The 14615-nt window shown below is 52.1% G+C and overlaps 7 protein-coding genes across 7 annotated transcripts; 2 read left to right on the forward strand and 5 right to left on the reverse strand.

Moving 5' to 3' along the window:
• Positions 1-127: 127 nt before the first annotated feature.
• EDD37DRAFT_642158 (peroxiredoxin) lies at positions 128-1178 on the forward strand. Its single transcript, XM_062817348.1, has 4 exons — positions 128-394; positions 454-677; positions 731-942; positions 992-1178. Exons 1-4 carry the CDS (start codon positions 296-298, stop codon positions 1018-1020), a joined length of 564 nt encoding a protein of 187 aa, XP_062665649.1. The 5' UTR covers positions 128-295; the 3' UTR covers positions 1021-1178.
• EDD37DRAFT_596600 (oligomeric Golgi complex subunit 6) lies at positions 1179-3518 on the reverse strand. Its single transcript, XM_062814588.1, has 2 exons — positions 3158-3518; positions 1179-3107 (listed from the first exon to the last, which is right to left on the reverse strand). Exons 1-2 carry the CDS (start codon positions 3452-3454, stop codon positions 1281-1283), a joined length of 2124 nt encoding a protein of 707 aa, XP_062665650.1. The 5' UTR covers positions 3455-3518; the 3' UTR covers positions 1179-1280.
• A 14-nt stretch (positions 3519-3532) lies between these two features.
• On the reverse strand, positions 3533-5087 carry EDD37DRAFT_190722 (carboxylesterase). The gene is made up of 3 exons (XM_062810087.1): positions 4687-5087; positions 4255-4632; positions 3533-4202 (listed from the first exon to the last, which is right to left on the reverse strand). Exons 1-3 carry the CDS (start codon positions 4711-4713, stop codon positions 3648-3650), a joined length of 960 nt encoding a protein of 319 aa, XP_062665651.1. The 5' UTR covers positions 4714-5087; the 3' UTR covers positions 3533-3647.
• Positions 5088-5462: 375 nt separating this feature from the next.
• Positions 5463-6527, reverse strand: EDD37DRAFT_570440 (uncharacterized protein; the record flags this gene model as incomplete). Its single annotated transcript, XM_062814279.1, has 1 exon — positions 5463-6527. The coding sequence occupies one exon, from the start codon at positions 6525-6527 to the stop codon at positions 5463-5465; it is 1065 nt and encodes a 354-aa protein (XP_062665652.1).
• A 587-nt stretch (positions 6528-7114) lies between these two features.
• EDD37DRAFT_191146 (histone-lysine N-methyltransferase ASH1L) lies at positions 7115-10011 on the forward strand. The gene is made up of 3 exons (XM_062810092.1): positions 7115-7495; positions 7546-9073; positions 9133-10011. The coding sequence occupies exons 1-3, from the start codon at positions 7263-7265 to the stop codon at positions 9892-9894; spliced, it is 2523 nt and encodes an 840-aa protein (XP_062665653.1). The 5' UTR covers positions 7115-7262; the 3' UTR covers positions 9895-10011.
• Positions 10012-10127: 116 nt separating this feature from the next.
• EDD37DRAFT_654331 (uncharacterized protein) lies at positions 10128-11117 on the reverse strand (the record flags this gene model as incomplete). The annotated part of the gene is made up of 1 exon (XM_062818672.1): positions 10128-11117. One exon carries the CDS (start codon positions 11115-11117, stop codon positions 10128-10130), a length of 990 nt encoding a protein of 329 aa, XP_062665654.1.
• Positions 11118-11922: 805 nt separating this feature from the next.
• EDD37DRAFT_191456 (COQ9-domain-containing protein) lies at positions 11923-13235 on the reverse strand. Its single transcript, XM_062810094.1, has 2 exons — positions 12486-13235; positions 11923-12430 (listed from the first exon to the last, which is right to left on the reverse strand). The coding sequence occupies exons 1-2, from the start codon at positions 12921-12923 to the stop codon at positions 12098-12100; spliced, it is 771 nt and encodes a 256-aa protein (XP_062665655.1). The 5' UTR covers positions 12924-13235; the 3' UTR covers positions 11923-12097.
• Positions 13236-14615: the final 1380 nt, after the last annotated feature.

Below are 14615 nucleotides of genomic sequence, written 5' to 3' on the forward strand. Positions count from 1 at the left end.
GTGCTGGCATATCGATTGGCCGACCGGCTTTGGACCGTGGAGTGCTTTGCAACTGTTGAAGCTCCAAGCTGAGCCTAACTTCTATTTTCCTTTCCAAATAATAAGCGTGCTTTATTTTCCCCGCACTTGCGCTATAGGTAGGAAATGAGGACAGCTCCAGTGCAGTGCAGCTCCAATGCGATTGCGTCGAAGGTGAGGGTGTCGCGCAGGTAAAGTGAAAGTCTGGGTGCAACTGCAGCATCATCAATTCCAAATCTTTGCACCAGTAATAGCAAATTTTACATATACTCGAGCCATGCTCTCTCGAACCTTCATTCGTGCCTCAACATCACTTCGTCCATCAGCCACCTCAACACCCTTCAAAAGATCATTCTCTGCTACACCCGCAATCATGGTATGGTCTTATCGTCCCCAACCTCTGCGTGTCCTGTTTCTAACTCATTTTACCTGCAGGTTAGGGAAGGAGACTCAATCCCTAGCGTGGACCTCTTCGAGAACTCCCCTGGCAACAAGATCGACCTCTCCAAAGAGCTTTCATCAGGCAAAGGCGTCATAATTGGTGTTCCCGCTGCCTTCTCTCCCTCATGCTCCGAGCAACACATTCCAGGATACATTGGCAGCGACAAACTCAAGGAAGCTGGAAAGGTGTTTGTGATCTCCGTGAACGATGCATTTGTGTAAGACTCCAGGAAAATCAATGTCACATTCAGAAACACTCACTATTTTGCAGCATGAAGGCTTGGGCCAAGGACTTGGACTCTTCCAGCGTCAGCGGCATTCGCTTCCTTGCTGATCCGACCGGCGAGTTCACCCGTGCTTTGGATGTCGAATTCGACGCTACTCCCCTGCTGGGCAACAAGCGAAGCAAGCGATACGCCGTCGAGACGGAGAATGGCAAGGTCAAGAAGGTTGCCATTGAACCAGACCCGGCTGGTGTCACTGGTGAGTCGATTGTATAGCCCTGGTCGGACGTCTACTAACCTCAGAACAGTTTCCTCGGCCGAGAAGTTCCTATCCTGAGAGCCACTAAGATGACCGCGGTCGAACAGCTGCATCTGAGCAGCTAAAAAGTCGTAACAGATAGTTAGAGCTCAAATACCAAAAACACAAATGTGCTAGTGAATGGCATGCAAGATAGGCAAAGCAGTCAATACTGAAAACTTCCATTTGCGCTTCATATGCATATGCGGGTTTATCTTATCTTATGGTTATGTTTCGAAGTGAGCTTCCAGACTATATGGCTACCGGTGTCCTCGCCCCTTAGAGCTAGGACGATGTCGTTAACTCAACAAGGCTCTTACTTCCGCCCCGGTTCTAGGGTACAATTCTCTCAATGAGCCAACATGGTCGGTGGCACTGTCATCTCCTCCTGCAACCAGACCAGACTCAGCATCCACCATGTCCAACATGCTCTCCAACTCGTCAAACTCGGAGCAGAACCGTTCGACAGCTTCTGCGACAATGTCCTGGGCTAGGGTCCGGTCAAGCAGATTCTTCAAGCTCTCTTGAGCGTCCATGACCGAAGAGGACAGAAATTCATCTAGCCGCTGAGCCGCTAGGTCGAGATTAGACGTAAGCCAACCCCTTCTTGTCTGCGGATCGTGACTTCGTCGCGTGTCCAGCTCCTGCATCAGATCGCGAACTCCAGAATCCTCGAGCAGCATCGTGCTAAGGATCTCAACAAGGTGATCTCGCAGCGACTGGATCTCCTCTGCAGCTTTCTCTAGGGGCGTCTGGACCACAGGCACGTGGGCAGATATGGCAGCCAATGCCGACCTCAGAGCCGTCATGTAGTTGATTTTGTAGATAGTACTGCGATGCATGTCAGGAATCTGGCCTGCAGATTCATCACACGCCGTGAGCATCCCTGTGAGCATAGCACCAAATAGGCGCTCGAGTTCGGCTTGGGTCATTTGAGGACCTCGAGCTCGCGCCACCTCCGAGAATTGAGTCAACGCAGTGGCCAGGAAGACCGGTGGAGTCAGGTCAGGCGAGGGCGTACTGTCGACAGCGGCGGCAGCAGTTTCCTCCTCCATAGTCGTCTCGAATTGAGTCAAAGATGACGCTTGCAACGCCTGGATCAGCTTGCTCAGCGAAGAGTCCGAACCGAGTAGTTTGCCAAAGATGCCCCTGTAAAAGTCGAGCAGATTGACCGTCTTGAACATCAACACCGGATCGCCGCTGTTGCGTACCGAGAGGTCAATTCGAGACTGGAGGATTTCGCACACGGCTGCGAGATCGCGCGAGACGAGGTCGGCGAGAGCCTTGCGACCGTCAAACACGACATCCTGCTCGGTCTCTGGGACGGAGGAAGAACTCGTAGACGACGCACTCCCTCGTCGTTGACCGCCACCGATTCGGGCCCACGGCTCGCTTGCCTTGCTGGCGGATAGACCCTTGGCGATCTCATCGCCGTCAGAAACAAAGAGACCCTCGAGCGCTTCCTTCTCCGAGACGGCCGCCGAGTGCACCCATGCGAGGATGTCGCCGACGTACCTCAGTGGTTCGTGCGTTGAGAATTCGATGGCTTTTGCCGCGCCCGCCGAGCCCGTCAGCGCCGCGTGGAAAGACTCTGCCAGCGTGCTCTGCCTCGCTTCTGCGAAGAAGTCCAGGCAATTCTGGAACAACGTGGGACGTTCACTAAGGACTCGCAAGGCACGGCGAATGGCGCCACTGATGTGCGGATCCTCAAGATCCAAGCCTTTGAACTCTCGCTGGATCCAATTGTAGAGTTTCATGAATCCAGCGTCCAGGTTACGTGTCGTTTGCTCCATCAACTCCAGGCCTAGTCGTTGATTCTCGTAGCCCAAGAGGATTTCGCAGTCGCGGTGGATCTGCTTGACCCTGGCTAGAATCATAAAGAAGCGGTCGTCCAGCGGCTCGGCGGAGCTAGTGAGGATGTTCAGGTCAGAAGTCGGAATGATGAAGTGTGTGGTAAAGGCGTCGAGTAGAGCCTGCTTCGTCTCGGTTTCTTCCTTGCGTGACATGAGAGTTGTAGCTTCTTCGAGGACGGGGCTCGATTCCTGTCTCGCGGCCTGAATGTGCTCGCGCATTGAGGCACATGTTGCATTTAGCGTGGTGAGCATGGCGCCCACGCGTCTGAGTTGCTGTACAACGTGTGAGCGGCCTGTAGGTAATGTATTCGAGTTGAGCCTACCTCTGCAACCTTGCCAAAGTCATCTACTATTCTTGCATCGCAGTCTATCACCTCCTTCTGCGCATTGAGCTTGAGGTTTCGCCTCGTGTCCTCGTCATTCTCCACGCCACGCTCGTCCAGCAGTCGGAGGGCGTCGCGGATCTCGTAGTCGGTAAAGGATGAAGAGAGGACGCTTGTGAGTTTCGTGCTGAGCGCGTTCACCCTGCGAGACGACACCCCGTCGGCTCCAGGAGTGGAAGGGCTATCAAGCCCACTGGATGAGAGACCATCGAGGCTATTGAAGTACGTTGTGGCCATATGTCGAGGACAAGAAAATACAGGGGACGTGAGGACAACGAGGCTGCGGAGATAGGACTTGGAGAAGTGTACAGTAGACTCCAGCTTGCACTAAACAACCCCACTGTGGGACGAGCACGATATGTAACCATTTGTGGAAGCAGGCATACTTCTTTTGCATGGCTTGCTTATCACTCGATCTATCTGTCTGAAACTACATCTGCGAGATCAGCCACTTCACACCCCCAATCAGATTTCCAACGAATTGCTGGCCCTCAGGCACAGAAGGGAAAATCCAGAAATAATGCGGCAGCCCCTTGTAAAAGTCATGCTTCGTTGGCACACCAGCCTTCTTCAAAGCAGCCTCCATCACAGTAGCGTCGTCTCTCAAAGGGTCTTTTTCACAGCTCACAAAATACGTTGGTGGAAAATTCTTGTGGTTTTCGGTAGCCAATGCCGTGAATATGTCGCTATCCTTGGGATCGACCCCAGTAAGATCATAGAAGTTTTGCATCGACTGCTTGTCGATGATGGGAACGCCCTCCTTATTCTCTTCATAGGCCTTGAACATGGACTGGTACTCGGCAGGAACGTTATCGAAATGCAGAGTCGCTGGGACGATGGCAGCAACGCCCTTGATGCCGTCCCGTTTTGCGGGGTCCTTCACTAAGCGGTTGGCGACCTGCAATGCTAATGCACCACCAGCTGAACCTCCAATGGTGTAGAACTTGTTCGGGTCACCTCCGAATGAGCTCGCGTTCTCTCGTGCCTAGTCGACATTAGCAAGTTCATGGCGCTTCATGGCGCGCGGTCTCTCATACCCATTTGTACACGCTCAATGTATCTTGAAGCTGTGTAGGTGCTTTGTGTTCAGGAGCAAGTCGATAGTCAACATTGACTACAATGGATGGAGCGTGCTCTGAGATCACCCTGCAGAGCAGATCATCCGAGTTGATATCTCCCGTCACAAAACCCCCACCATGCGTCCATATCGCAACAGGAAGCGGTCCTTGCTTCGCGGCCTCTGTCGGAACATAGACGCGGTACTTAATACCATCAACGTCGCCGTCTTTACTTTCCACAGCATCTGAAGGTTTGGGTGCTTGCGGGAGCAACATCGCAACGAGCTGATCATACGTGGCTCTCAACTCTTCGGCACTACCATGCATGACCATTCGTCCTCCCAGCTCCTTCTCCAACTACAGGCGCCATTGTAAGTATTGGCTAGGAGGGCGGTGCAAGGACCGACTTACGTCTAGCCATGACTGTGTGTAACTCATTCTTGCTTTGTTCTCAGGATTGAAACAGAGAGAGGGTGACGGTGATGTTGACGATCGTAGAAGAATTGAGAAGGCACAGGATGATAGTCTGGTAGAGCTCGGTAGATATTCGTGGAAAGCCGGGACAAGTTGTATTATATGACCGAGGAGGAGCACCGGACGTCTGGACCTCGGCGTATCCCCCCAGGTAGGTGCGGGTCAATTCCGAGGGTCTAGGCGTGCCAGTGCCAGATCCCCATACTCGTACGGAGTACAGTAGCGGCCCGGCCTTGCGGGCAAGGTTCTCCGCAGATACATAATCGTCATATACACGGCAAAACAGTATCCAGTTTGTCGAGTCAGAAAGGCCTACCAGGACATAGGTACCTCGTGTTTGACGATACGTACGTTGGTTGAGTTCACAGAGTGAGGCCACCCACTAGCTGAACGAGTTCAGAAGAGCTCTTTCCTCCGCAACACTGCACTGAGTCGAGACCGCTGCCGAAGACCATCCGCATTGAGTGATCGTTGAATTAGCTTGTATGGAAAGTCGTGGTCTGAGGTCAGGCATCCTGGTGAATGGTTTACACCGCGTCGGGAGACTTGAAGGAATCAAATCTGCCCTGGAGTGCTTCGGTCGACACCCTGCAAGGTGCTCTTCACTTGTTGACCTAATCATGCCTTTCTTCTACTGAGCTGCCTTGTCGATTTTGACCCTGTCATCTTTCGTGACGATGACTGATCTATATGATAGGACTACACAGCAGATTTCATGCCTCGCCGAAGTTGTAATGATTAGTTTCCTGGGCATGCTTTGTGGCCCCGGCCTCACCGACGCAGGTGGCTCCGCAATCACCACACTTTAGTGTGAAGCCCGCAGTATCGGTAAAATAATGCTTCTCTTGAAGTTTCTGGCACAAAGCGACGGCCTGGGGAAGAACCTCGTCGGATAGTGGTGGCTCAAATTGTTTGACATCATCCTCTGGTGCCATTCCGAATAAGCTCAAAGCGATTGTGTCGTAATGGATACCAGAATAGACCAAAAAGCATCTTCGTGGAGCGCCTTCGTTGTATCTGTCCACCCGCAAAGTCTGGACATCAATGCTGCAGATCTCGATATCGAATTGTTGACTCAGAATGTCAAGCTCGATCTGTCCGCCCCAGGCATCTTCGGTCTGTATCCAGCGGCAATATGCATCCGGGTCTTTGTTATCAAGTATTGCTTTGGTGTATTTCTCTCGGTTGCCCTGGATGGTGGACGCAACGATGGACCGCAGCTCCGTCATTGTGTCCATGTCAGATATGACTGCACTTGCGACCGCTCGAAATAAACATGAGTTGTCATCCGGCATGATTCGTAGGACAAGGCTGCCTCCAAGATCTGGAAGGAAGACTTCGGGTGGATCCGACATCTCCTTATTCTCTTTCCGGGACAGTGACAGAGGAGCAGCCGATGGATTTTGTGTTCTCGGCGTAGCCCTGTACGTGTTTGACGTGTTGTCCTTGGAAGGCCCCGCAACAGCAGCAGTCGCCCCTTTCCCTGATTCTGGGTACTCAAATGTCTGTGGTTGCTGATTCTGTTCTTTTTTGCTAGAAGATTCGACCAGGTTGACAATGAGCTGTTCCCCGTTGAGCTTGACATCAAGCTCTGACAACAGCTTCGAAGATGGATATTGATCGAGCATCAGCGTTTTAGGCGGATAGCCGTACTTGACCTCGAACGAACACAAAGACGTCTCTGTGGCGATTGTCTTCTTCAGGGTCTCAACTGTGGCCGAATCATCCAAGCTGACCGTACTCGACTTGCCAGACGGGCCTCTGACACGAACCCTCATGTTGCTTTGTCAAATCAGCTTGTCCAGATGAGCAAGAAAGGTCCGCGTCTCCAGTCCTGCCGTTTGCAGAGTTTCTTGTGTTTTGCTGGGACAAACAGGTCGATTGACTGATCAGCCAGCAAGTTCAGCGTAGAATCGCGAAGTCGTCCAAAGAAAGCGATCGGATCAGCTGAGGCAGTCCTTCTGGATGTTCGTTGGGCTTGCACCAGGTGCAAACAATCGTTAATTCAGCTCAAGTACCCGAGCTGCAGCGGAACACTTGAAAGTCGTCGAATTGACTAGATGGAAAGTATCATAGGGTACTGAACGATACCTGACGAGGTGATCGCCGAGTCCGAGATTGGTCAAGGTTTCCGCGCCGTTCGTTTGTGACACGCCCAACGCGAACTTCCACCGTGGAAAGTGACCGCGTTCACAAATCGCCCCAGCAATGCAACACGGAACCCAAAGCTTCAATCTTAGATCTCATGGTTATATAGTGGAAGTTGTCAAGGGTCGAGGGTCGAGGTAAAGCACGGGGAGTTGAACGACACTGCCAAGACTAGTCGCTGTGGTAGAGCCACTCGCAGTTTAAGTACCACGCAGTTTTAAAGCCAGAAGTCCGCCGAGCGCATGTTTGTCTGCACAAACACTTCCGCTTACAACGCGTATATTTCTGTCTAATATGTTGTCGCCGCGTTGTCTTCATTGTCCCATCTGATCCATCCCGCGAATCGCGTAAGCAAACACCCGGAAATGGCAGAGTCGCAAACGGCGCAACCTTCAACTGCGGAGCCCCTCGAGTCTATCGAGGTAGAGGCCGATGATGTAAAGCAGGAAGATGCGGGTGAAGAGAAGTCCGACAACGAGGCAGACCCGGCCGACGAGACCGCAGGGGATGATCGCGCGGTTTCGAACGCACAGTACAGGGCACTCAAGAACATTACTGAAGTATTGACCAACCACACGATCAAAATTAAGGGCGATGAGTATGTCCTATACGCCTAGGGTATCATGTTGAGCTAACTTTCGATGCTAGCGCATACCATCCTTCGGGTTTGTTCAAGCGCATTCCGAACCGACGTCTCTTGCCGGACTATCATGATATTATCAAAGAACCTGCGGCAATCAGTACACTTAAGGGCAAGATACAGAGGAAGCAGTACACAGGAATCCCGGAGTTCGTTCGTGACTTCGCCTTGATTGTGCATAACGCCCAAGTATACAACCTTCCCAACTCGGCCCCTGTACGTGATGTACTTATGCTGCAGGATGTGTTCAAAGAGGAGTTGCAGAAGCTCGTGAAGGAAGGCTTGGCCGAAGAGGAAGCAACAGTGTTTCCAGATCTTGGTGAAATACCTTATGCCACACCAGAACCAGATCCTGCATCCGACGACGAAAACGAGGAAGACGCGGAAGAAGAGGACGAGGAAGAGGACGCCGAGGCCGATGATACCGACGACGATCGACCAAAGAAAAAAGGTCGTAGAGGCAGACCCAGTCTTGTTGCACGAAAGAGTCGTGACGATGGTGACGACAAAGTGGACGACGGTGATGTGCGAAAACGCCGGGGACGCCCTCCCAAAGTGGACACACCTATGGAGGCCCGGATCAAGGCCGTGCTGAAGGGCATTCGCAAGCCTAAAGATCGGGCTGGTAACGGCAAGATACGACACTTTGAACGATTACCTGACAAAGCAGAATACCCGGTATACTTTCAGGAGATCAAGGATCCTATTGCACTGGACGCTATCAAGAAGAAGTCAAAGCGCAAGAAGTATCAATCACTGGAACAGTTTATGAAGGATATCGATCTGCTCTTCAACAACGCAAAACAGTTCAACGAGGAAGGCAGCGAGATCTATCAAGACGCGGTGGAGCTGCAAGCGGAAGCCCATAAGCTTCTCGAGATCGAAAAAGCAAAGCCCGACGATGAGTACCTTATGGAAGACGGTAGACGGCCCCTGCCTTCCGGCATCCTGCACAAAAACGAGCTCTGGAAGGTCGGAGACTGGGTTCACATTTCTAATTTGAATGACGTGACAAAACCTATTGTTGCTCAGATATATCGTACCTGGGAAGACCCCGAAGGTCAAAAGTGGATCAATGCGTGCTGGTATTATCGCCCTGAACAGACTGTGCACCAGTACGAAAAACACTTCTTTCCCAACGAGGTGGTGAAAACTGGGCAATACCGGGATCACAAGATTGAAGAAGTCCTCGACCGATGTTTCGTGATGTTCGTGACGAGATACAATCGTGGCAGACCTCGCGACGTCGATCCCACCAAGGAAGTCTATGTCTGTGAAGCTCGATACAACGAAGAGAAGCATCGCTTCAACAAGATCAAAACTTGGGCCAGCTGTCTACCGGACGAGGTTCGAGACAAGGACTACGAAATGGATCTGTTTGATCAACCGCGAAGAATCAAGAAAATTCCTAGTCCTCTGAAACACCTGCTCAAGGATGACACGACGGAAACGGACGAGATCCCTCCACCCCAATGGGGTCATCCTAATGCGCCTCCGGCCGTTGGTGCCATTCACAAACAGCGTCGTGACGAGAATGTAAGTCAATGCCACTGGTAGCTGCACTTTATGCTTCCTCAAGACTGACACCTTTACAGCAATCACCACCTCCAGAACCCACACCGCCACCACCTCCAACTCCGCCTCCACAACCGGCACGACAGCCCTCAATCGCTGCAATACCGATCCAGCAGGCCCCTCGGCACAGCATAGATAGACAAGCCAGCATTACGCCTGCAAATCTTCAGCCACAATTGACACGTCCATCTGCTACACCTCAAGTAGCTCCATACCAGCCGCAGTCCATCTCACCTGCTCCAACGACCTTTGCTCGCCAAAACTCATACCAGCAGTCACAGACACCGCACTTACAGCCTGCCGCCGCACCGCCGACACCCGCTGCTCAGCAGCCATTACCTTATGCCGCTCATCAACAATTACATCCTCAGCCAAGCTTGACTGCAGCACATCCAACAAACTACGCCGCAACCACACCAGCGCAGCCCTACACTCGTCCTGCGGTGCAAGCAACACCGGCATACAACCCATATCCTACCCACCTGCCAGATCAGCGCGCTGCTGAAGTCTTTGTACTATCAGAAGCAGCAAATGCAACGATTCCAAAACATATCCGGGAGCGCTTCCCTCATGATGAGAATGGCCGTGTCTTGTTCTTCACCAAGCCGCCAATTGTTCCTGAGAATATTGTTCGAGGACGAGATGGCCAATTCCTTGCTCATACCGAGAAATATCTTGCTGCCAAGGCTGAAAGAGACAAGATCATTGCGACTCGAAAACGAGCTAGAGAGGAAAGTGGTCACGAGATGAGTAAGCGAAGTCGACTGGGGACTGTTGCTTGATGGAAAAGGGCGGTTGTTGTTTGCAGAACCTCTTCATTTGTGGCATTCTGAGAGGAGATGACCAAGCCCACCACCTCTCAATGGTTGTTCATCTGTTTTATAAGCGATGGCGCTGGGGGAAAAGACTCGCTCGACCGGCGACGCTGATCAGCAGCAAGCCGCATGCAGTTGACATTCGATGCCCGCGTATTAGAAAGTTAGCTACCCGATCTCGGGCTGGATGTAACTTGTATTCAACCACCCAAGCTCTGAAACAGTTCATCCCTGATTCTTTTCAACGTATCCAGTTCCGTTTGAGCCCTTTGCACTTCGGCCCTTGACACGTCAACGTCCGGGGGCAGTCCGTTGAACTCGCGGATCGCTTTCTCCAGCGTCTCAACTCTTCTTTCTTTCGCATCGATGTCTCCTTGCTTCGAAGCTAAGTCTGCAAAGGTTGGACCCGCGATGGACCGGGAGGCTGCTTGTCGCTGCAAAGCGGTAACTCGATCCTCGTACTCGGAGCGTTTGAGCAGCAGTTGCTTCGTTTCCCGCTGATGCTGGAGCGTCTGCGCATGGAGTTGGGAGTAATTGATCGCTGTGTACGTCGGGAAGCCTGGTGTGGAGGGTAGTACTTCTAGAGCCGATGCCGATTCGTCATTTTCTGGTTGATAATCATCTTGATGCCTGACTACTGGTGTCTGTAGCTGGTTCATCTCCGTCTGAAGATCGGAGACGAGACCGTTGATAGACGAGAGTTGCGTTTCAAGCTCGAATATGTCGTGTGGCATCTTGAGGATCTGGGTGGAGAGATTGTCAACCATAGACTTGTCCGTGTTCGATGTTGGACATCCGAGCAGGATGGCTGAGCTGGCCAATGATTCGAGCGCTGATTCTGCTGGCTTTGCGAGTGAAGAGTTGAGAAGACGGAGCAAAGAGTTGGGGCGGTCGTCCGCTGGAATTGACGAGCTGACTTGTGAAACCTTCAGTTCTTCTAGTTGAGCCTGGAAGAGAAGATCGCGAAGTTTGTCTGCGGCGACGTTCTCTGTCATCAGGCTTTGCAATGCCTTGAGTGTGGCTGCATTGCGCTCGAATGACGGGATTGGTGATGGATGGTACAATGCTGACAGCCATGTCAAAACCATAGACCATGAGTGCACTTCGAGAGCCTCGGCACGAGCTTTCGATGGCGAGGCTTGCGTGCTTAGATCGCCAAAATCGGACAGATTAGGAAGCATCAGGGACATTTTGGTAGAGGGAGTCCTCATAGCGAACTTCCAGGAGAGTTGGGCGAGTGTTTGCGTGTGGAGGAGGCTGGAGACCCTGGGAGCCTGATCTCACGACCTGGCGGTACAACACTTGATTTTGACATAGGGTGCTCTCTCTGTCTTGAAGATAGCATGTCTGGCTGGAAGTAAACAACTGCAGACATCTGGGCTGTGGAGTAGCAACGCGTTCTTTCAGTAGTGAAGTCGACAAGATCGAGCCTTGCAGGGGCGGTGTAATGCTTCACCCTACATTGACTACGGTTTGGCAGAGTGTGCACAGAGCCTCATACAGGTGTCCTGACTCCTGGGCCGTTTGCATTCCTCTGCTATATATGACACACTGTCACTCCTGCGCCATTGGTGTCATTACGGCAAGTAGCTTGTCGAAAGCCAGCACGTGGGAGCGATGCACTAGCGGCTGCGCAACGACAAGTTCCTCCACTGGCATCCAACACAGGATTGCCCAGCCATGATGGGCGCGCATAATTATGCTCACGTCGCTCCAATTCCAAGAATTTCTTCGGAGTTTCTGGCCAGCCACATAGACTCTTGATGCCTCTCGGACGCAAGCTCCGGACCCTATCAAAATTGTACCTAGGTGTGGCTCCATTACCTAATCGCCAGGCTATTCAGTTCCTCGTAGCATCGAGTTCGACAGGCTCGTCGCAATGATGGCCTCATGGCCTCTTCGTCTCCGTTATACAGTAAAACTGCATTGACTTGTGCTTTTGATTCCGCTCTGGTTCGAATTGAAGTGGAGGTCCGAGGCTGCCAGCCTGGCCGTCTGGGCAACGCCGGAAACGGTTGTCCCGCACACTTGCAGCAGAGCTCTTTAGAGCTTCACATTCTGCTCCTGATCGTATGAGAGTGTTGTTGTTCTGCGTGGGTCAACATGACCGTGCCTTTGTTGCGATACACTCAATATTCGCTCATGTGCAACGGCCGGGTTTCGATGACGGCTACACCTTCATCCCCCAAGACCTGGCCAGATTGACGCTGTTACTTGCCCAGAATCCAGCGTACTGCGACAACCCTCCCACACTTCCTCCAACAGCTTGTGCGGCTTTTAGCCTGCGGCCCAGAAACTCTTGAGTTGCTGCAAAGTCTTTCGATGTGTCCGTTGTCATGAACATCTCTGAGCTCGCGTAGACGGTGGCAAGAGAAGCTCGTTTCGTGTACCAGGAGAAGTCGACCGCGGTGTCACCCGCAAGATACCACAATTCGTCGGATAGAGCATGAAGTTCCTTGAGTGAAGCCGGTATATTGCCTAGGAGAGACATATAACCCAGTGCCTGCATGAGAAATGTGTCAGTATACTCCTTTGACTTGCACTAGCTGCATTCTTACCCCTTGCCATTGATGTATAATGTCTGCGTTTGCTCTTAACCGTGCCATTGCCAGTGCTCTGACCTTGGCCCCCAAGCCCAATTGTGTCCCTTCTGGAAATTGTACATTGTTTTTCAAAGCAAGCCTTTGCTTGACCAAATGATAATGGATGAGGTCGAATGCGCCCCGTGGGAACAACTGCACTGTAACATCTAGATAGCCAGCATCTCTGGCACCAAGCGTCAGAGCCTCATCGGTGAAACCGTGGTTTGGCACGCGGGCGATTGCCGCGGACAGAATACGATCTTGGGTTTTGGAGAACGGAGGCGGATCAGGATGATGTAGAGAGAAATAGGAACGTTCGGATCGCGAAAGTCGATTTGAGAGAAGACGATTCGCAGCACAAGAGGGAGATGTAATTGTACTTAGACGCCGGCTGACTCTGTAAGTAGTTGACATGGTTCGTCGTGTATGTCCAGGCGAGTCAATTGAAGACTTGGGGGGGATGGTGGTGGTCGCGCAGGACGCGAATGGACATGCACTAGGACCCCGAGTCTGCAGCGATCCGCGAGTCCGGCAGATGTAGATGGAGGACGACGTCTCGGGCTTGAATACTGGACAATCTACGCTTCTTTGACTGGCTAATACGTGAGGAGGAAGACGAGCTGCGACCAGAATGCGGCCTCCCCAAGATCCCTCGCAGATCGCATCTCAGCCTTACCCGGCTCGCCGGCAAGCCTTGGCGGCCTACTCGTACAGGGTCCAACTGAAGGAAAGCATATTGTCGGCGACTGATCCTCTTTATTATTGATGGGATGCTATTACTGTTTAGGTCCTCTAGAGTCAAAGGTCAGGGACGATGGCGCCAGTATACTACATTTCGTCAAGTAGAATGTACTCCCGGGCTGGGTTTGTGGCTTCTTATGGCACATGAGAAAGTGTCTTTTCTCCCTCCTCTGGACCCAAATGGCATAGGAAGCCGACTTGACTTGATCGTACCCCCATACGCTGGAATTGCCTGCTGCACGTTCACGAAAATGCGAGATGCCGTCTGGCCTTGGGCTGAATCAGGGGTCGTTGAAAGGCAGATTTTGTACTCTGTACATTGTTTGTATTCCCCCGCTAGAGCTCACCGCGGTTCTGCCGGAATTACGGCTTGCTGGAGCGCGCAAAAATGGGACCGCTATGTATCGAAGGTGCTTGCCATTGCCCGTGCATAATGAGAAGCCCACGACCATGTCATGCACCTGCAGACGCTGGGCATCGCAACGCTTCTCTGGCCGAGGTAAAAGTAGGCTCGGAATGCTTCTCATTTGCTCCCTACATATATAACCTTATAACTCGCGCGGATGATGGAAGAGTCCATCCGGGTCTGCTAGTTCAAAGCTTAGAGCCACTTGTCAAAGTCGGTATTAGGTAATGCGCTGATCATGTCGGATGGCGTCTGCTGAAAGGACGCATATCGTTTGCGAAACCCTGTTATTGCATGTGTTGAACTCCTCCAAAACACGTTGATGAGCGATTCCTGTTCGTTGCGGAGTCTCGCACAATCACCTCTTCCTCACAGCGCATTGGTGACGACGTATGTTGCCGGTGTTGACCGGCAAGATAGGGAGGAGGGGGACCAGGGATACAAACGACGAGGGTTCGGATATTCGGCAGTCAAATCGACAAAAATGCAGATCAGGATATCACGCATGTGTGTTTCTTGATCGACCCCAGGAGGGAGCCCTCGCAACACGTATCAGTGGCTGAGCCAAGGCACCTAGAACATCTACCTAGGTACGTCAAGACGTGTACCGTCTACACGTACCAAGCAATGAAAAGCGTTTTGCCGTTCCATATATCTGAGGCCGTACTACTCTCAGAATAGCCTTGACAGGTTGATACACCTCCACGTGTTGGACGGTGTCATTTCCATATTGGGTCGACTCTGATCTGCAGGATCCTGGTGCATACTACGGTACTACTGGGGTCAATAGCGTTGAACAACGGACCGAAGTGGCTTGCATGCTTGCACACCATGGATGCAGCGGGACGATCAGGAGGAGAACCTTCCCTTTCTACTGGCAGGCCCAATGAACCCCATTCGAGAAGGTCAATTCAAAGAGAATGTGGACCAAGAGCTTGGTGTCGCTCACTGCTGTAACG

Source organism: Exophiala viscosa, assembly GCF_022695815.1.
Source record: "Exophiala viscosa unplaced genomic scaffold EDD37scaffold_15, whole genome shotgun sequence".
In the NCBI taxonomy this organism is placed as follows: domain Eukaryota; kingdom Fungi; phylum Ascomycota; class Eurotiomycetes; order Chaetothyriales; family Herpotrichiellaceae; genus Exophiala; species Exophiala viscosa.